Source organism: Cynocephalus volans, chromosome 3 (assembly GCF_027409185.1).
Source record: "Cynocephalus volans isolate mCynVol1 chromosome 3, mCynVol1.pri, whole genome shotgun sequence".
NCBI classification, from domain to species: Eukaryota; Metazoa; Chordata; class Mammalia; order Dermoptera; family Cynocephalidae; genus Cynocephalus; species Cynocephalus volans.
In genome coordinates this window covers 12030988-12052880 of record NC_084462.1, presented here as the reverse complement: position 1 = coordinate 12052880, position 21893 = coordinate 12030988, and the positions used below count along the sequence as shown (strand labels likewise).

General features: G+C 44.6%; 1 protein-coding gene across 4 annotated transcripts in view; it reads left to right on the top strand.

The window, feature by feature from the left end:
- Positions 1-4796: 4796 nt before the first annotated feature.
- Positions 4797-21893, top strand: part of PEG3 (paternally expressed 3) — a 28312-nt gene continuing 11215 nt past the window's right edge. The window contains exons 1-7 of one of the 4 annotated variants that reach the window (XM_063088610.1): positions 4797-4936; positions 8928-9014; positions 15794-15869; positions 17922-18087; positions 18679-18768; positions 19512-19631; positions 20874-20977. In XM_063088610.1, coding sequence (XP_062944680.1) covers positions 18072-18087; positions 18679-18768; positions 19512-19631; positions 20874-20977 — 330 coding nt within the window. In that variant the 5' untranslated portion in view covers positions 4797-4936; positions 8928-9014; positions 15794-15869; positions 17922-18071. Of the gene's footprint in view, positions 4937-5879; positions 5946-8927; positions 9015-12008; positions 12033-15793; positions 15870-17607; positions 18088-18678; positions 18769-19511; positions 19632-20873; positions 20978-21893 lie in introns of those variants that run through there. The other 3 variants (XM_063088607.1, XM_063088609.1, XM_063088608.1) reach the window with 3 other exon arrangements.

Below are 21893 nucleotides of genomic sequence, written 5' to 3'. Positions count from 1 at the left end.
AGTAATAGAAAAAGGGACATAATTCCCAGTGGAGAAGAGATTATAAACTGTTGTAACGAATATAAGCATTGAGATAACAATTCAAAGCGTTTTTTAAGGCTAGTATAACCTTGATTCCAAAACCAGACAAGGATAGTATAGTAAGAAAGTATGTACTTAGATGCCAAAAACAAAAGTAAAATATAACCCAATACTGTAGTATCTAGCTGGATGTGTACATATAAACCAGGCCCTCTAATCATAATAAAGTAGGGTTTAGGAATGCAAACATGTTTCAATATCAGGAAATCTACCTGAATTCACCACATAATCAGATGGTATGAAATAATAAAATGTAATCTTCCTAATAGATGCAGAAAAGTCATTATATAAAATTTAACTTATTCATGATAAAAATCTTTTTAAAAACTAAAATTTAAGGGAATTTCCTTAACCTCAATAAGGAAGCTCTACAAAAAAAGTCTGAAGTGAACATTTTTACTTTATGGTAAAAATAAGAGTATCCCTTGTCAAGTCTAGGACAAGACTTGTTCCATATCACCCCAGAGGTCCTAGCTGATTCATTATGATAATGAAATATGGTATGATTGTCAACGAAAGTAAAAAATTGTCGTGAATGAAGATGCTAAAATTTTAAAAATCCAGGAAAATCTAAAGACAATTAGAACTAATAAGAGAGGTCAGCAGGTTTACTGGATACAAACTCAACATATAAAAAGCAATAGCAGGTACTCTTTTCAAAAATTCATAAACAAAAGTCATGAGGAAATATCAGGGAAACCCAAACTCAGGAATATTCTACAAAATACTAGTATGCCTCAAAACTGTCAACATCATGAAAACAACGTATTCTGAGAAGCTGTCACAGCCTGGGGGAACCTAAGGAGATGTAATCACTAAATGTGATGTGATTTACTGGATGGGATCCTGGAACAGAAGGAAGACATTAATGGAAAAATGGGTGAAATAGAAATAAAGTCTGTAGTTTAATTGTTTTGTGCTAATATTTCTTTTCTTTGACAATGCACCAAGGTTATGTAAAATGTTAACATCAGTGGAAACTGGGTGAGGTGATCTTTGTATTATCTTTGCAACCTTTCTGTAAATCTGAAATAATTTTAAAAATAACCAATTTTGAAATAACCAATTATACAATTAATAGAAAAAAGACCTCCTAAAGTCAAACAGGATCTTTACTGGAAAAAAAAGTTACAATATATTGTTGATGGCTGGAAGAGACATGAAAGAATATGATGTAGACAGTGATCAAAGACAATAGACCTTTATATTGTAACATTTTCAGTTTTCTCTAAATTGCTCTGTGGATTTAATAAAATGTCAGTTGAAATCTCAATAGGATATTTTATCAAAATTGACAAGCTGATTCTAAAAATCATTTGAAAGATAGAGGGCTGAGAATAGTCAGACACTTGAAAAACAAGGTAGGGCAATTGCTCTTTCAGATATCAAGATATTGTAAAGCTGTAATAATTAATAAGGTATGTCAGTTAATGCACAGAGGTAGACAAATGGACTAGTGGTACAGACGAGAGTTCAAGAACAGGCTCACTTATATACAGAAAAATGATATAATGTTAGGAGAAAAATTAAATCCCTACCACTGAACATGTACAAAAATAAACAAAAAACTAAAACTATACCTTTTAGAATATCTTTATGCCTCAATCTGGGAAGGGATTTTATAAAAAGCAGAAATCTGAAGGAAAAGATTGTGAAATTTTACAACACTAATGTTTAACACTCCAAGACAAAAAATAAGAGCTCTTCTAATTTTGTTTATGGTATAGATTGTGGACTTTTTTCTAAGTGTGACTGGGGTGGAGAGCAGGAGGTAATTCAAACTGGAACATAACATCTTGTTTGCCTTTAAAAATTAGCCTCCATGGGGTGTAGAGAATATCGGAGGAAGAGGTTTGGAAGAAGATTATCTCAGGAAGATAATGGTGATTAGGACTACCATGGAAAGGGAAAACATGGGACACATTTGGGATGTGTATTGGGTGTAATCAGCAGGACTTGCTGATGAATTAGATGGTGGTGGTGAGGAAAAAAGGAACAGGAACAATTGTGAGATTTTTGGCTACAGCAACTGGTGCTATTTATAGAAATGGGGAAAGTGAAAACTAATATTTGTTTTAAATGCTTTAAGTTGCCTGTTAAACATCCAAGTGGAGTAGTCAGCTTTCAAGCAGACAGGTGGATATATATAAGACTAGGCTTCTGTAGAGGGTTCTGTGGCAGAGGATTGAAATTTGGGAGCTAGTGGCATATAGGTGGCATTTAAACCATGTGACTGAGAAGGTGAGGCTGCTACCCAGCGAGTAGATGTTGATGAAGAGTAGTGACTGTGTTCTGAGACAAGACCCTCCAGCATTTAGAGGTTGAACAGAGTAGAAGCCAGCAGTGAGGGAGAAAAGGCCATTGGTGCAGGGGGGTAAACCAGGACCCTGTTAGTATCACCGAAAATAAGAAGATAGTGTGGGAGGGCTGGCTGGTTAGCTCAGTTGGTTAGAGTATAGCATTATAACACCAAGGTCATGGGTTCAGATTCCCTGACCGGCAAGCTGGCCCTGCCCCCCCCCCCCCCCCCCCCCCCCCCGGAAAAAGACAGCATGGGATTTTGTTGTTGTTGTTTTTAATAAAGATGTTGAATGCTACTGAGAGATAGAGTGAGATTGAATAAGTTTCCTAGCTGCATAAAGAATTGCTGAAATTGCCAAGTGATTTCAGGGGTGCAGAAGGGATAGAAGCCCAAAGGGCATATATGTTAGCAGGAGAGAATGTGCCGTAAGGCTGCTGAGTCTGTGACCGCATACTATGGGGCTGAGAAAAGGGGTTGTGGTTGCAGGAATTGTGAGTTGGTATCTGATGGAAATGAATGATCCAGGATCCAAAGAGAAACTGGTATTGTATATGGAAGCCTTTGAGGAGAGAGGGTATGGGGTCCTTAGAATATGTTAAAATCACCTTTAAAACCTTAACTAGACATTAGGATCCCATGGGGAGCTCCAAAGCAAACATCTCTGTGTCTTCCTGGGTATCTGCATTGTTTAACAGCTACCCAGGTGAGTCTAATGAGTACCCAGATTTGAAAACCTCGGACCTAAGGGTAGTACCACATTCACCTTCACTGGTGCTGCTGGGGAACTTGTTTTGAAGGTGCATTTGCATAACAAGCACGGTGTTTTCATTTATATTTTATGTTTATGAGGCACTGCTAGAGAAGAGACTGTTGAGGGTCTGGGAAGTCTAAAACAAATACCCCACCCCAAGCCTGCAAATTCTCAATTTAGCAAGCGACCACTGATAACTCTAAGTATAAATGTAAAGTTTGATTTTAGGTATTATACTCTGTGTGCTCTTAGGTAAAGTGCTTTTTGTAACTAATTGTACCTTACGAATTTTTTCTTTTAAAATTAAAATCATACAACGTTTTTATTATCCACATAAAATTTCAGTGTTGATTTACCAGCATACAATTTAATTCTTTTCTGCGGAGTACATTTTGGTGATAAAAATTATGCTCCATGAATATCCCTGTATATAATTTTAGGCACATCTCTACATATTTACTTTGCTTTAGTTCCTTGACGGTGGAATAGTTGGATCAAAGGGTCTATTAATGAGCTTTTAATAATTCATTGATTTTACTACCAACGAAATTTCTTCCAAGGAAATTCATGGTGTGGATGGGAGAAGGGAAAAAATCCCTCCTTCATCCTTCCTTTCCCCCATTTCTTTTCCCCCGAGGTAACCGGTTAGAAGTTTTACATGTAATTGTGTTTATAAAACAAAACAAACAAAATAAATAAATGCGAAAACACTTACCAGTTCGTTTCTACAAACTTCAGCAACTTTTGTATTTCACTAAATCTACTGAGACATCGGTCTTTAATAGTCCCATACAGTTTTACCTCATTATTCTCCCGGGTTTCATAAGGATTTCCCTGTGTCAGAGACAGGGTCGCGTTTTTACTCGTTATTCATCTCTCAAGTTCTTGCTATTTTACTAAATGGCACTGCAGTGGATTCATGCAGTGGAAGATCTGTGATGAGGGCTGATGGATAACAGCCCAGCAGTGTGCGAGACTGCCTGCTCCCATAAACCACATTTATCCGGTGTTTTGGGTTTGCATTTCTTTATGCAAAGAGTCAGGTCGGGATTTTTCCTCCGTAGGTCCTCCAGCCATTTATATTTTCCTGTGAATTGCAAGTTTTCTCCCCTTTGCCCATTTTTCTTTCTTGGTTTAGTTTATCTTGTTGGTTTCCAAGAGCTCTTCATTTGTTAAGGAAATTAGCCCGGTGTCTTTCGTGTGTCCCAGGCTGAAAAGTCTTGTCTTCCCGGTTTGCCGTTCGTCTTTTGACCTCAACGTATATGGTTTTGCCTGTCGGGTTTTGTTTTTTCATTTAGACAGATGTATAAATTTCTTTTTTTCTTCACGGGTTTTGCATTTGGGCATCGTTAATGGGCCTTTCTGCATTTCACCCCAGTTTCTTTGTTTGGGGGCTGCACCTCTATACTCCCACCCATCCCCTCCCCCTTTTCCCGAGCGCTCTTCGGGGCCCCTAGCGATGGTTGGTTTGATGTCAGCCCCCCTGTTTCGCGCCAAGCCATCGCCACGGCAACCGAGGCTTGATTGGCATGGTTTGGGGGCGTGGCGTGGGGGGCCCAGGGAGGGCGGCACTGCCGCTGATTGGCCTTTGTGGAAACCCCTCCTCTGCAGAGGAGCCCTGACTAGGAGGTGTTGGGTTGCGGCTGGGTGCAGACGGCTGGGAGCAGCGGGAGAAAGAGGGTCGGGAGAAGCTAGCGATGTCCACCCTGGGCTGGTGGCGCCGCAGGGCGCCAGGTGCCATGTGGGCACACTAGACAGCTGCTGTCCGAGCCCGGGCGAACTGTGCTGTGTGGTGCGGTGAGGTGAGTTGCTCGCTCTGCCGCCCGCCCGAGCACACCCTCCTGGCCACCGTACCTCAGTGTAAGGACGGTATCTAGGGTGCAGTGCTGTGGGGCCATGAGTGACTGTCCTTCGGCCGGAGTACGGACCACCTCGGCAGGTCCTGGAAGGAACACAGGGCTTTGGCATAGCCACGCCACTGCCGAAGGCCAGGGGGTTGCGGGCAGAGCTGAATGGCGAGGCTGCGGAAGCGCCTTCTTCGGGGTCCCGGGGTGGGGGAGGCTGCAGCGGTGCCATCTTGTATGGCCAGGGTCTCGGGGGTGGTGCGCCTTGCGGAGGTGGCAGGGGAGTATGGGGGGCTCCCTGCGCCATCTTGCCTGGCTTTGTTGGGTTGTTGGGTGGGGGGGGGCAGGACAGTGGCAGACCTGGGGTAGGGAGCTGGGGTGGCTGAGGTCTTATGTCATGGGCAAGTCCATGCAGGCTGGCCGCCAGGGACCCGTGCCTGATAACCGTGATCGGGGCTGCGGCTCTCTGGTCGTTCCTCAATTTCCTCGGCTGGGTCTGGGGCTGCAAAGGACTACCCCATCCCATAGGGCCTCTGACTGGCTGGGTCCTCGCGGCCGCCCCTGCACACGAGGGGCCTGTCATTTGGGGGCGGGGCTTGTTTTGCCGCAGTGGTGGTAGGAGGGAAGGATCGTAAGGGGGAGGGGCCCGGGGCTGCCGCGCCTGTGAGGTATTTTTTAGGCTCCTCCCGCCGGGTGACATCTTTGATGAGGAGCGCCTGAGGTTTGCCGCGCAGGCGCGTTGTCCTGATTGGTTGGCTGAAGATTTGGGCGGGGCTAAGAGCTGTTGAGACTGCAGGTCACTTTGGGCTGTGATGGTCTTGTCAGGCCCCGCCTACCCAGGCGCCATCTTTGATGGGGCGGCCGTGGTTTGCTGCGCAGGTGTGGCCTTGGCTGGCTGGTAGCAGGGAGGGGCACTGGTGGTGGCTGCGGTGGCCTTCTGTTCTTTGCAGTGGTTGAAGGCTGCAAGGTGCTGCCTTTTTACACTTCCTTTCCTAGTCGCGGGGAGGGGGTGGCAACGGAGGCATGCTGTGCTTTCTGAGATCCGGCCGTGGCTAGAGGCCGCAGGGCCTTGGATCTGGCTGGGTCTGCGGTCTGCAAGTCTTCCAGCATCTGGGAAAACCAGGCGCCATGCCTAAAGTTTGCCGCAGCTGCCACTGCCGCAGAGCCATTTGTCCTGAGGGACGGGGGCTACAGTATGTTGGTGTGCCCACTGTTCTGCTTGGCCAAGTCTGGGGGCTGCAGAGGCTCACTCCGTCCTCAGTCGTTGTCAGACCGAAACTTTTTTCACCCTGGGATGTATCTGGCTCCATCTTTTGGCTGTGCTGGGGAGGGGTGTGGGGGTGGCGCTACTGGAGGCGGGGGAGCAGAAAAGGTGTGTTGCGAATGCGTTCTGTCAGTGGGTTACGGGGGGCGTCTTTCGCTATTAACAAAGCTGCAGAGCCCAGCCAGCCTCCTCTGGCACCCACCATCTGTGCTGGTCGCAGGGGGCCACCTGAGGTTTAGTGCTCAGGAGCTATTTGGAATGACAGTAGGGCAGGCTGTGGGGGGGGAGGCCCAAGGAAGAGGCTGTCCTGTCCTGAATGACTGACAGGGCTGCAAAGCCCCGCCTTCCCTGGCGTCATCTTTACTGGCCGGGAAGGTGCGCTTGAGGTTTACTGCGCAGGTGCTGTGCTGAATGACAGCGGGGCTGGCTGCAGAAGGACGGAGCGAGGGAGAGGCTATCTTGCTCTGAATGACTGTAGGAATTGCAGAGCTACACCAGCCCTGGTGCCATCTTTATTGGCCGATGGGTGGCAGCCTAGGTGTACTGTGCAGGTGCCATCTTGAATGATGGAGGGGCTGGCTGTCTTATCCTTACCCGCTCCCACCCTAGAGTTTAGTGTGTTGGCAGTTGGGACAGCCAAAACTTACTGCGCAGGTCCCATCTTGAATGACAGTGGGGCTGTGAGGGAAGAGGACAGGGGAAGACCTGTCTTGACCTGAGTGACTGACAGGGACTACGTGGGTGGGTGGGTGTGTTCGTGTTAGTGCGCGCACGCCAGTGAGGCCACCAAGGCATACTGCTCGGGTGCCATCATGAATGACAGCTGTCCCGCCCACCATAGTACTGAGTGTGTTGGCTGGTGGGTGGCTGTCGAGGCGTACTGCGCAGGCGCCATCTTGAATGACAGCAGGCGGGCTGAAGGGATTTTTGGCAGGCGGGACCAGCAGAGCTAGGTTCCTTCAACCTGTGCCTTCTCTGCTAGCCAGGGGGTGGGGCCTGCGCGGGTGAAGTCTAGAGTGGTAGCAAGCTGCAGGGACTGATCCCCTGAGCCCCGCCCTGCCATCTTGGCCGGGTGCCGCAGCACCACCATCTTGGGCAGCAGCGCGGACATGACTAGTGGCGCCACAGGGGGGCGCCAAAGCCAAGTCACAGGGGAGGGAGACAGGTTCAGCTACGCAGTTGTGGACTCTGAGAAAATTGGGGTACAGAATTCAAAGGTTTTAATAGATTTGGGGAAGGGAGGATTTTAAGTGAGAAAACGGAGTAGGTGGGCTGTGGGTATAAAATTTTGGGGTCTAGGCAATTTTAGGCTCTGGGGGCAAAAGAGATTTTACTCAAAGTCCTACAGCCTGTGGAATAGAGAAATCAGAGGTGTAAGTGGTCTTGAAAGGGGGCAGAGCGTGCGGAATAGGGAGGGGGTGGCTCTAATCAGTGGGAGGGGTGGGGCGTTCCACTTGCTGGCCACACCCAGGGGACGGAGGAAGGGAGCGAGGAGGCCGTTCTGGCGCAGAGCCGCTAGAGGGCTGCATAGCTTCCAAAGCTAAGCTGGCTTTGGTGGGGTACTCCCAGTCCTAGCTCCAGTCCTTGCCTTCTTTATTTTTTAAATTTTTTTATTTTTTTGAGGTAGGGAGTGACACGCAGGATTTCTCCTTCCCAGGTAGTCCGAGTTAAATTATACGTTTGCCAGTGACCGTAGTATTAACAGTAACAGTTGATGTTTATTGAGCATCAGTAAATGTTGAATGGTTTTTAATAAATAAGCTCTTTAACCTCACCAAAATACACTTACCTGACTCTTAGGTCATAATCGTGAAGCTCTTTCCCCCAGAGACCCCTAACTTGATTGAACATATGCTCTGAGGTGCAGTGGGACTTGAACTATGTACTTATGTACTGTGTGTCCACTGGGAGCATGTTGGTAAGCCCTAAAATATTGCACACAAGTAATGGTGCCTTTACTTAATAGTAATGATGGTAATAGCGTTAAGGTCCCCAAATAGGCTACTCCCTTGATACTATTTAGATTCATAGCGAAGGTAAATTTCTGGCCCTACTCCACTGGTTGTTAAATGACAGAACTGGTTTCAACTAATTTTTATAATGGGCACCTGTTACTTTGGGTGTTAGTACTCTACATGGTCTGTGGAAAATGTCAGTAGACTTTCAGTTTTTTAAAAAATGGCATTAGATTGATCTGTAATAGTTTGCCTAGAAAATTAATAGTGTGAAGATTAACAGAGTAAGGTGCTAAGAACTGTATGTATCACATAGCACTAACAGTACTTCCTTAGCCCTATTTTTCCTTCAGTATTTACCTTCAAGGTGTGTTCTTGCTTTTAGAGGGATGTTCAGTGCCACATAGCTAATAAGTGGCAAATTGGTTTCTTGAATTGATTCATTGGACCAGAGCTCCACAAAAGGTTCTAAGACACCCCAGAGAATGACTTGAATGTCCTTGGCATAACCTCATTGGGAAAAGGCTATGATTATAGCCCAGGGTGCAACATGAACCCCAGAGAACAATGTCTATGGCCTTTCCATCCTGGGAGGGAAAGCTGGTCTTTCTGGTCTCATTTGACCTTTGCCATTGCAGGAGATGGAGCAGTTGTGAGGTCATTTCGAGCCTGAGGAACCTAGTAACTGCAAAATAAATTTCGTGCCTCATGTTTTCTTTTCCTTCCACAGCTCTGCCTTCTTGATCGTTCACCCTTGTTGGAGACAACTGCAAAGAGGAAGAGGGACTGGGTCCAAACGCGAGGTGGCTGGGTGTAGGTGAGTTGATCTCTCTCCTCACAGTGCCACACCCATCCTTGGAGTGACCGCTGTCTTTTCTCACCCTGACACTTCCCTACTGCACGTACGTTCCACATAGCCACATGAACACCATATGTGCCCTTTGAGAGCCCATAGACTCTTCTGGTGGATTGCATTCACCAGAAATTTTCCTGCTTGGCCTCAGGCCATCCTTTTTGGGGTCCTACCTCTTTTCCCAATGCTTAGTTATTCCTTTAGGCATACTTTTTCTCTCTGGTTGGGTGATTAAAGAAGTGTGAGAGATCATCTACTCATCTGCTGTATAGATTTAGTGTGTACTTTGTGCCAGGTATTGGGAACATGGCCCCAAATGGGAAAGGAAGTGTTTTCATGGATCTCATGATCTATTTGGGAATTAAAGATGTGGAAAACATAATTGTGTGCCTTTGAAACAGAACATTTGCTAGGATACAGCTCACTTAATCTGGGAGAGGCCATATAGGGCCTCCCTGAGATAGTTGGGGACATTAAAACTGAGCCCTGAAGTACTGTGAATGGTGTGTGTCCTGGGGAGAGTAGTATAAGCAGAGGAGACAGGGACATTCCTGAGGGATGCAGAGAGGAGCTGAAAACTCAGGATGCCTACAGCAAGGAAGTCAAATGGCCTCTGTCTGAGGAGAAAAGGTAAGTTGGGGCTTCATTGTGAAAGGCTTTGCAGTCAGTGGTAAGTATTTGGGCTTGACCTGAAGTACAGTGGGAAGCTATTGAGGTGTTTTAACCATGGTAGTAACATGATAATCAGATCGGTTGTTTTAGAACAATCATTTGGTTGCAGGGTACAGAGGGAAGGGTGGACACAGTTGGTGTGGGGTGACCACCTTGAGTGGCTTAGGATAATGGCATGAAGTGAAGTGGGCAGATTTGATAGGTGCTGAGGAGGGAGACTCGCTTTCTTTGTCCATGGCTTGCCAGCTGATTCTGACCAGATGCAGTGAGTCATGTGATGCGGGGAAATGTGCAGAATAGCCAAAAGCTGTTCATTTGTTCATTCCGTCAGCAAGTGTTGATACTGGACCTGATCCAGGATAGGATAATGCCAGATGCTGGGTCTCCAGAAGTGAGTGACATAATCCCTGGCCTCAGTGTCTACTGAATGAGTACTCCCATTATAAGGACAGCAAGGAAACATGCTTACCAAGATAGATGGCTGTGCTGGTGGTAGTGTACTGACGACCTGGGGAGAGGCTACCATGCCCAAGAGGCCCTGGTGGTGGGTTGGTGGCTTCCTGGCCCCAGAAAATGCTCCAGGTATCCAGTGGTGCTCAAGCCAGTGGAGACAGAAACCTTTGGCCTAAGAACTTGTGTTGATAGATCTACGTTTAATGAAGCTTGGGAGATTTAAATAAAACCATACCGACACGTGACTTGAAATAGGATGTTCCTGTTCCCTTAATTCTAGTTTATTAATTCATGGGGGGAGATCATAGTAGCAGGAACCCAAGTACTCAAAAGTGCATATGATCAGCACATTCCCTCCCTGTAGACAGACCTACAGGGAAAGAAAAACTATAATGAGAAGGTTGCTTGGTGACTATGGAGTCAGAACTAAGAGAATGGGATGAGCTTTATTAACACTGGCCTGTAAGATAGCCTTCTACAGCCATCTGGTCACAGTGAAGCTCTTGCCAGGCTACCAGATACCTGGAGCCCCTTATCTATGCCTGCACCCTCCATAATCTCCATTCAAGTTAGGTCTGATCAGAGTAGCACCCTCTCCTATGAGAGATGGTTGAATGAGCCATGCTTGGTGGCCTACTTTTTCATGCCCTCTCCACTTGAAAAATTAAGATCAGCCACTTATTGTTACCAAAATATGGTCAAATAAGTCACATTGGTCTGAAAGATATTTTGCCTCTGTAAAGTAGCTTTATTTGTCTTGAACCATTTTTGTGCTGGTCATATAAAACTGAATTCTAGGTATTATTTCCTCTCTTTTTAAACTTGGGGAAATCCCTCCAGAATGGACAACAGTAAGGAGATTTTGCAGCAGTGTGGTAAGTATTAAGCTTACATGATAGAGGTAAGCCCAGGGTGTTGTGAAAATTTTCTGAGAGAAGCCACCCAACAGACCAGAGGGTGGAGGTCATTCACTCTTTGCTCACGTTCCCATATAAAATTGTTCCCCCCAAAGCCCCTGTTGTATCATACGTTTCTTGCTCATAGTTGATTGGACTAGACTTACCCAGTCTAGAGCAGTGGTTCTCAAGGGACAGCTCCTGCCTTGAGCAGTGTTTCTCAAGGGACAGCTCCTGGAATGCTTGTTAGAATGCCTCTTTCTGGGGCAACCACAGACCTGCGTTGCTTTCCCCTCACTCCCACACCCCAGGAAGGCAGCTGCAGTTTTTCATAAGCACCCCAGGTGACTCTTCAGCACACCTGAGTTTGAGAACCACTGCCCTGGAAGGAATTGGGCTGTAGTGTTACTTTCAGACTAAGAATTTGTTTGAAGGGACACTGACTGATGAGTCTGTTGGTGGTGGGTTCTTAAACAGGCAGGTGAGGCAGGCCTGGGGCTGGGACAGCCTTTTCCTCCATGTGCATGCTGAAGTGGAGAATGGCGGTCTGCAGAAAGAGGCAGGAGAATGGAGCAAGCAAGAAGAGAGAAGAGGCCGCACGGCAGGCTGTCCTCAAGAGAAGAAGAGAGTAACCTCCTCGGTTCCGGACTTTAAAGTTCTCAATTCCAGCCCCCTTTCGATGACGTAGGTAAACTAAGTCAGGGGGCTGAATCTAGGTTCACCATGATGAGGAATCAGAGTAAGTAAGTGGAAATCGGGCTGAAAGAGATGTGTCTCATGTCTGATGGGACATGGGAGCCTGAGGTCAAGCAGCGGGGTCACAGGATTTCTTTTTCTTCTCTCATGTGGTCCCAGACATACACCAGCACCTGATCTGTCTTCTTAATTGATTCCTTCCCTGTTCAGTTGAACACTGACCTATGGTTTCTCTGATTGAGGCCAAAGATCTCCCCTGTTAGTGGTAAGGATGCTTGATAAATTTCATCTTTGTTTATTATACATTATATTAATTGTGAGATCCATGTTTTTAGTTTCTTCTCGCTTTTATGAAATAGAAGTAAAGTATCATATATCCAAAGAACAGCATTAACACAACCACACAGACCACAGTGGCAATGCTTTCCCATGGATGTAGATGTTGCAGCTCATGAACGAAATTAACTCTATACAAAAGGCTGTATCAAACTTAGATATCTAGTATATTTAACAACAGATTCTTTCTAGGTTGAAGAACAGCCAGATGCCTAAAAACACCCTCCCTGCTCAGCTGTGGAGAGGGAGACTTTATTACTGGCTCCTATCACTTGGCTTCTCTTCTTCCCTCCAGGTGGAATTGGTAGCCTCCCTCAGGACCCTAGCCTGGAGTCCAGCTTGTCCCTGTGTGCCCCACCTGCCCTTGACTACTCCTCCACTCACTCTAGGATTCCTGCTCTAAGGAGAGCAGAGGGAGAAGTGGGAGTTTTAGTAACGAGGGGTATGTGGGAAGGCCACCTTCATGCCAGGAAATGAAGGAGGTGGGTTTGCCCTGTGGCCAGAATTCAGTCTTGATTTGTGACATAGACTGGACAGCTGTCAGGGAAATGAGGGTTTGAGTATGGAGCCCATTGGTTCCAGGGAGTGAGCCCCCTCAGGAGCATGCTCACTAGAGAGGAGTATACAAATAGCGACTGGGGGATGCCTGGGAGTACTTAGGGGAGGTACAGGGGTCACACAGTGAGAGAGGGGCATGCACACCATGGGGACCCCAGTGGGGAGGGGAGGGGCTGATGAGCCTAACAAGCAATGCGGAAAGGAAAAGGAAACACTCCAGAAAACAGCAATTGGGTTTACTTCCAAATTTTTATATTCAATTTTTTTTCCTGATTGTGGACTTAAAATAACATTCTGAATAGAAATGAAAAAAACAGAAGAATCTTTTATTAGTCATTCATATTTTTCTTATAGATTGTCCCTATTTTATTAATAGTTTTTACACAAGTTTATATGAAAGTTTTCTTCCAGTTCAGTTTGTATATACTTTCATATATTTAAGTAATTATAGTTTTTTTTTTATGTAAGTGAGATCATGCCATTCATGAGACATTTCAAGTTCAAGCTCTCCATCTATAGCTTTGCTTTCTGAAAACTGCATTATATTCTGTTGAGTGGGCATTCTCATCATTTTCTGTACACACATAAATGGGTATATTTGCAGTAAGAACAACACATATATAGAATTTCAAAAGTTTAGCTATAGCAACAAATTGATCAGTGGGTGTGGCTTGCAGTTTCTGCATTAAAGATTTTGCAGTGCTTGAATGTAGTACCATCATTTATGTTTGTAATCAGAAAGCTATAAAGTTTCTTGAAAACATGACAATAGTTAATGTAATATTCTATTAAAGATGATTTTCATTTCTAATAAATGAAAACTCAGGAGGAATGCTGTTTTTTGAGTGCAGTGACTTTTTGTAGTGCGAGCAAAGCATGTTTGTCATTGGCCCTAATAGCCTTAGTCTTCCAGAGTTGTGTAGTTGAAATACATAATTTCTTGCAGGAGGTTCAATGCCAGCACTAGTTTTATTGGTCTTTCCTAATGTAAAAAAGCTGATCTAACTTTCCTGGAAATGCATGCTTGAGTCACTGGTCAGACTCGGAAGTGTTAGCAGCCCCCTCTTGTCCCTTTTGTTTAAGTTACCCTTTACCATTTAGTTCTAAGGAAGTTCCTAGTTTGTATTCAAGTAGTTAATCCTTTTCCTGATTTAATGTCTTTTATTATTAACCAAACCCCCATGAACATATGTACTTTTACACAAGTCATTTTCTGGGCTCTTGTATGTCTCAGTGGTATGTTTGTCCTCACATCCATATTCTTGCGTTGGAAAGAACACGATGCTTGGATTACTTTACAGACACCACCTCCACCCATCCCTTATACACTTTCTTATAGAGTTGTCTTGATATTCCTGTCTAGTTGTTCTTCTAGAAGAACTGGATTATCATTTGTCAAAGCTCCCCATCTTGAAAAAAAGGAGCTTTTTTTTTATGAGATACATATGTCTTCATTTATTTCAGACTTGTTTTATGTTCTTCTGTAAATTTTTTCAATTTTGTTTGGAGTTGCAGATACCTTGTTAAACTTATTTATGGGGATTTATTTATTTATTTTGCTATTAATAGTAAAATTAATTATTTTGCTGTTAATAGTAATAAATCCCTGTAAATAAGTTTAACAAGGTATCTGCAACCAGTATTTACTCATTAAATAAATAAATAAATAAATCCCCATAAATAAATTTAACAAGGTATCTGCAATCAGTATTTACTGATAAGATTTTTCAGTTCAAAATAATGCTTTTTCTATATTTACACATTTCTTTTTCTTCAATTGCATTAGCTAGGACTTCCAGGATAATGTTAATGGTGGTTGTGGAAGAAGGCATCCCTTCCTCATCCCTACCTCTAGAGGAACACCTTTAGTCTTTAATAATAAGCTTACATGCATTTATTTGAGATAAATCTTTATTGTGCTTAGATGGTCTCCTGGTCTTACTCTTTGCTGAGAATTTATGAGGAAAGGTTGTTGAAGTTTGCAGTGCTTTTTAAATGTAATGCTGCTCATGGACTCTTTCTCCCTCTTTAATCCATTTTCTTAACAGTTTACCCTAGAGAGTACATCCTTGTATTCCCGGAATAGCCTTTCATGGTCATGGGCTGCTATTTAGACTTTGCCACATTAGATTAACTAAATATTTTTGTATCTTCCTTCCTTGATGAGGAGGAGTAGCTAAAATCTGATTTTTTTTCTTTTTTAAGGTTTTTTTGTTAGAAATCTTTCATTTTTGGATGCTCCTATTGACCAAGGGCTATTCTGTTGGCATGGTCAGGAAATCTTGAACAAGTTAAATTAAGATCATATCTGTTTATTCCAATCCTGAATTTCTTGAAAAAACACTTAGTGGTTTTTGGTACAGAAATGGCATCTACCTTGTAACAACAGACTTAGGGGCATTTAAGGGGTCACGTTATTATCAGCACTGCACTCTCCCGAGTGAGCCACGGGCCGGCCCAAGGGGTCACGTTATTAATGAGTAGGAGTTTCTCTCTTTTCTGTGCTCTGGAAGGGTTTTTATAACATGGTCAATAACTTGTTCACAGAACATTCATTTGGGAAGTTGTTCCTTAAATCATTTCAACTTTATAGATTTCTTTCCTTGTGGTCATGTTTCCTCTGCTTCCTGAGTCAGGCTTGGCTATTTATAGTTTCTTAGAAAATTATCAATTTGAAACTTTTTAAGTAAGTCTGCAGTTCATCTAGTGGTGCTTTATGCTTCAAATACATGCCTATTGGGGAGATAAATTTATGTAATACAGAAGTAAATATATAAATTTTATGTAAGAGAATGATAGTTTTATCTTTTTCTCTTTGTGCCTCAGATTTGTTTTTGTTTTTTGTCTTGTAATAGCAGCATTAAGACTTTTATTTCTGCTTTCATAAGTGAGTTTGGTCTGCAGTTTGTTGTTGCTATCTTTGTCTCGGGTTTCATATTATTATTCTGGTTTCATAAAGACAATTTTAAAATTTTCTATGGCATGGGAATGACCTTTTCCTGAAGTTATGTAAGGCCTCACTCCAGCGTGTCCCAAGTCCCCAGCCATTTGGTGAGCTAATTCTCTGACACTCCTTTTACATTTCTTTCATGTTTCTTAGTCTTTGTATCTCTTTCTTTAAAATGTCTGCAGGTACCTACGTTTCGACTCTGTTCCTGTGGACAGCTGCTTGGTCTGAAGTTCCAGAAAGGATCCTATTCCCAGACAGGTGATTACCTGAGGATATTTCATTGCCTAAAAGTGAGGGCCAGTGTCATCCAGGATACCAAAGCATTCTCCTGATCTGGATGCCACAAAGCAGGATTGGGCCCTCTGCTCTTGCCTCTCTCCCTTACCAGCATAGAACTCTGCTCACCCTCCCTGGGTGAAGTTCACTTTGTCCTCATGTCTGAAATGTCACACCATTTCTCTGGAGCCCAGTCTGGCCCATTCCCTTCCCTTGCTTAGGGATTTTTTTTTTTTTGTCCAGCAGAGTATTGTCTACGTTGTGCTCTCTGTTGTGTCTCAGTCCTCCCAAAGAAGGGCAGGGAGGGAGAGGTTGAGTTGCCAAGGTCTTCAGGATTGAGACATGTTGTGTTGGTTGGTGCCAAAGCTCAATAGGAAGGGCGGTTTGCATAGGGAGGAAAGTGGGGGCCCATCACTGAGGAGAAAAAGCATGAGTTTACTGAGGTTACTACATTTATTTTCAAGTGATAAGTGATATAAAGTCTAGTTAGAGACTCTTTTATAACTTTTTTTTAAAAAACACCTTAATTTTAAGCTTTCCTTTTAAAACAAAGGCAGAGAATTTTTGCTACATATGGTTTTGTTCATCTCTGGAAGACAGAAGTACAAAACTGTCCAGTAGTTAATTCATCCTCCCAAACCTAGATTTCTTTTCCATATTGCCCTACTTTCTTGCAATCTTGTGCTGACCAGTAATAAAAAGTCGACCTGATAAAACTTAAATGATAGCAAAAATGGCTTAAGTAAAAGGAAATATACAGCTTTAGAAAAGAAGAAAGTTTGAAAATTAATAGATTTATGATTTTTAGATTATGTCCAATCTAAAAAGTTTTTTTGAAAAAGGGCGAGGGCGGATAATAAAATAAAAACACTTAAGGAATAAATAGATAGGATTATTAAAACAGAAAGTTGGTTCTTTTGAGATAAACTAGACATCTAGCAAGACTGATTGAAGTTACAATGTATAGTAACAACCACAGGCTTGAAGGTCCCTCCATCATACTCTCATTGTCTGTAAATAATGTCTGCTTATCAGCTGCACAGGATTCATATGGATTCACCCATAGTGAATTTCATTTTCCTCAGTGTACTAGGCCCTGTTGTAAGAGGGTATTGAGAAGGGATTGGTAGAAAAATGGGCTAATGAGGGTGAGTTGACACTCTAGAATATTCTTTTTGAAACAGTGTTATATACTGTATTTCAATAATTGTTTAAGGGAAGAAATGCTCAGAAATGGCAGGTTGCCCACCATCTCCTACTTACCCCTTTCCATTTTAGCAAAGGAAAAAAATTGACATTAATTTTAGTTATAGCTTTGGGGCCTTGAATATTTTCCATGTGGTTTGTGTTGTGCAGTTAGACCTTTTAGGTATCTTAGCTTACTTAAGCTTCACCATTCTAAAAAGAATGTAGGTGCTGTTTATTCCCATTTCACAGATTATGGAGACAGACTTCAGGGCATCAGATAAACTGCCCATGGTCATATAACCAGTTAATAGAGAGCTAACTGGCATAGGTCAAGCATAGGTCAGTGCGAACCCAGGGGTCATGCTTGTAACTACTGTGCTAAGGCCAGCTTTGTGTAGTTGTGTGTGTGTGCTTCTGTGTACTGGGGGACTTCTATATCCCAGAGCATTGTTGACACCCCGTTAGGGTAGTCCTGCACTGCTACCTGGTCCTCAACTTCTGGGACATGTGTATATCTCCTTACGATCTACAGGTCCCTGAGTACTGACTGTCACAGGCTGCCGCGTCTTTCCTGTTGACTCATGTTTGGTTCCTCCAGTGAAAATTTTACTTAGAGAAATGCTGCCTCCAAAGCACTTGTACGCCACCAAACCTAAGAAGTTCTGGGCCCCAAATCTGTATGAGCTAGACAGTGACTTGACTAAGGAGCCGGATGTCATCATAGGAGAAGGCCCAACTGACTCTGAATTCTTTCATCAGAGGTTTCGGAACCTAACATATGTGGAATTTGTTGGGCCTCGGAGGACCCTGATCAAACTCCGAAACCTCTGCCTCGATTGGTTGCAGCCGGAGACACGCACCAAGGAGGAGATCATCGAGCTCTTGGTCCTTGAGCAGTACCTGACCATCATCCCTGAAAAGCTCAAGCCTTGGGTGCAAGCAAAAAAGCCAGAGAACTGTGAGACACTCGTCACTCTGCTGGAGAATTACAAGGAGATGTACCAGCCAGAAGGTGAGACTCTCCAGGGGGTGGTGTCCGTTGGCGCAGCTGGCAAGCACTCCCTGGGGTCAGCCTTGGCACTACTGATGGACGCTCTTGGCCAGATCATTCTCTATTGTGGAGTGGGGGCCAGGGGCCATCCTGTGCACTATGGTATGTTGAAACTTATTTGTAGCCTTCTCCTTCTGGATGTGACAATCCAACATGTCTTCATATATCACCAAATGTTCCCTGGGGGACAAAACTGCCCCTGCTGAGAACCAACTCTCTGAGTCAGGAAAGGGGAAAAAAGACACTTCTGGAAGGAATTCCAATAGGAAGAGAACTTCCCCTGATCTACGCCCTTTTGGTTCCGTGCCCTAGGAAGTTGTCTGTTGGCTGTTCATGTCTGGGGGTGAGGTGTAGGTGGTCACAGCCACATTTCCTGCCCAATTTTTAAGTGGCAGGAGTGGTTGGAAGCCACCTAAGGGTTTTGAGCTGACAACAGGATCAGATCACTCCAGCTACTCGTGTGTAGGGGGAGGGTTCAGGAAATGGAGAAAACTTGTGAGAATACAGACCAGATATGAAAAAATGTTAAGTTGGTGTTTGGTATCCTTTCAGACGACACCAGCAGTGACGTGACCAGCGACGACGACATGAGCCGCAAGGGAAGAGAGACTCCACCACCTCGCTCTGTCCATTCTTTCAGCAGTGAGTAACCAACCCTGTCGCTCACATCACTTAGGAGGGCGTTTCCAGGTGCCTTATTACATGGAGGCACAGTGGGCTTCGAGGCATGCCATCCCCAGAGTGGTTGGTATCACTCAGAGGTCTGAGGGGAGAGTACATTAATTGACATAATAAGGCATTTTAATATCAAAACAGGCACCAATAGATGGAGTGAAATATAAGCATTTTTTAAAAATGAAAAAGTATTTTAAATCTATTTGGAATTTATAGCAGTTTGCTTCAAACTGTACCCCCAGCCTCCTCAGGAGGGTTTGTTAAAGATAATTCAGTAAACTTTTTGAGGGAGCATTGTTTTCTTGGGTTTTGTTTCTTCGCAGTAGAATAATGTGCACTTTACGATCAGCTGGTGTGAGCCAGACAGTAGAGGGTCTGCAGTCCATTTTCCTGAACTTGGACTTGACCACTCAGTAACTGGGGAACCAGCCAATGGTCTGAAATGGGAGCTGGCTTCTGGACTGAGTTTTGGAACTTGCTTTGAAGCAAGCCCCACTTGGGCAAAGCCTCCAGAAATCATGTTGCAGGTATAGGATGGGGAAGAGGCCAGACTGAGTCCAGGAGTCTAGAGCCCTTGGTTTTGGATCCATCTTACCAAGAGAGGAGTAAGGATAGCATCCTTTTCCCAGGGGGGTGTGCATGTGCTTGAAGGGAGAACTGGCGGCTTGTCAAAGCTATTTGCTAACTACTGAAACATCTAACCTGCTCAGGTGACTGTGACCAGGACCGGGATCGAGACCAGGACCAGGACCGGGACTGGGACAGGAGGGGCAGAAGCAGAGATGTGGCATCTCGAGACCGCTGGTCATATACCAGAAATCCTAGAAGCAGTAAGTCATCTGCTGACCTGCACCTGGTGCAGGTGCTATGTGCTATGTGCGTGGGTTCGAGGGCAAGATGACAGGGACCTGGGAAGTCCTTCGCCACTCAATTTGGACTGTACTCTGGTTCCCCCCAAAGTGTAGTTGAAGACTCCTATTCATTAAGTTCTGCTTAGTAGTACCACTAAGTAAGCACCACTTTTGACATATACATTCATTTTTATTTGTATTACTGTGTGCTCAATATTTTTCTTCAGCTGGCACATTTTATTTTTATTTTTATTATTTTTTTATTTTTTATTTTATTTTATTTTTTTGTCTTTTTTGTGACCGGCTGCTCGTGCACCGGCCATCCTTATATAGGATCCGAACCCGCGGCGGGAGCACTGCCGCGCTCCCAGCGCCGCACTCTCCCGAGTGCGCCATGGGGTCGGCCCACATTTTATTTTTAAACTAGAAGTTTCTGTATAAAACACTGTGCTGCTATGAAAATTGAAAACTAGTATAAAGCTATACCATACGTAGAAGGTGTAGTAATGAAAATATGTTGTAACAGTGTTGTTAACTAATTAAGAATGCTTGCCTGGGCCTCGTGCAAGTGTTAGGGAAGTGCCACATATGAGTGCCAGGCCTGACTTTCTTATTGATTAGAAAAGAATTGGAAGGGAACTAATCATCACCTCAGTGTATTGTTGGTGTTCATACTGCCAGAAATCATCTCTTGTTGCTTCTGGAATTTGAGAACACTGCGGTAGGCAATGGGGTACCCCTAAAACTGTGATCAGGGAAAGGATATCAAAACTAGGTGCTGTTCAAAGCAGCGACCCTGCTATTTTTCTCATACCATCTCCATGTCACAGTTAAGGAGACTGAGAGGATACATGATGAAGGACAGACTGGTAGGTACTATGCCTGGACCCACACAGCTTTGAGTGCGATTCAAACTGCCTCTGGCAATAGGCACAGAAAGAAAAGGCGGGGCTCCTGGCCCTCCCCTGATTCTGGGGTGTTGCAGGGCCACTGTGTTAATTGGCTCTTTAGAGTCTGCCTCAGATTGCAGAGAAGAGAAATTCACACACACACACACACACACACACACACACACACACCCACACCCACCCACCCACACCCACCCACCCACCCACCCACCCACCCACCCACCCAGCTGGTGTCAGAGTTGAGTAGGTCAAACCTGGGACCTGCTAGGTTGGATTGGGCCTTGCTCTCTTCTGATGTCTTTTCTCTTCCCAGGGCTGCCACAACGGGATCTTTCCCTTCCTGCGATGGCAAAACCAAGGTTTGATGTGGAAAGAGATGACAACAGGGACTCCGTGGATTATGAATCCCGATCCCAGGTATGCTCAGGTTTCCTCTTTTTCTGGAAAGGCCATCTTTATATCATGGCAAAGATGCCTTTCTTTCTTGAGATGACATGTTATCTGCCCCCCCCTAGAATCCTACCCAGGGCTGAGAGCCCCCATCACTCCCTCGAGGAGCCTATCCCATCCCCACAGGTCTGCTGTTGCCTGTTTTCTGATTCATTCATGTAGTCAGAGGAATTCTTGCCCCTTCAACATGTGTGGTTACTTGGTAAGTTGGTCACATTGGCCATCCTCTATGGGCCCAGGGAAGCAGAGCAATTCTGGAAACTTTTTTGGTTCTCAGGAGGGAGCCAGGAAAACTTCAGGTCTGCAGAGCAGACCAGCTAGGGAGAGCAAAGGCTCTGGAGCTGTTGAGAGCTGGGTTTGAAGTCCAGCTCTGCCACCTGCTAGCTGTGTGGCATTGGGCCATTTACTCAACTAAGCTGAACCTCGGTTTGCTCATCTATAAAATGGGTGTGGTGATTGCTCCCATGGGTACTGAGAGGAGTCAGTGAACTTCACACACACACACAAACACACACACATATACATAAAGCGCCTTCTACACTGCCTGGCATATGTAGGCACACCATGAGTGTTAGAGTTCATGGCAGTTGTGGGGTAAGGGACAGTTTGTGCCAGGGAGATTGGAGGAGGGGGAAAGGATGTGGGATTTGAGCTGGTTCTTAAGGAAGAAGGAGAGGGGTCGCTTTGACATAGTAGAGTGTGGAGGAGGACTCCAGCACCAACACAGCTCAGAAAGGAGGGAGGAACCAGTGAGCTGAGCCTCCTTTTTCTTCACAATTGAGGGCCTATGTCAGACAGTAGGCGTACGTCCTGGCAAGTACAGCAGTGACCAAAACAGATGGGGCCCTGCCCAGAGAAGCTTTTGACAGTCACACACATAAAT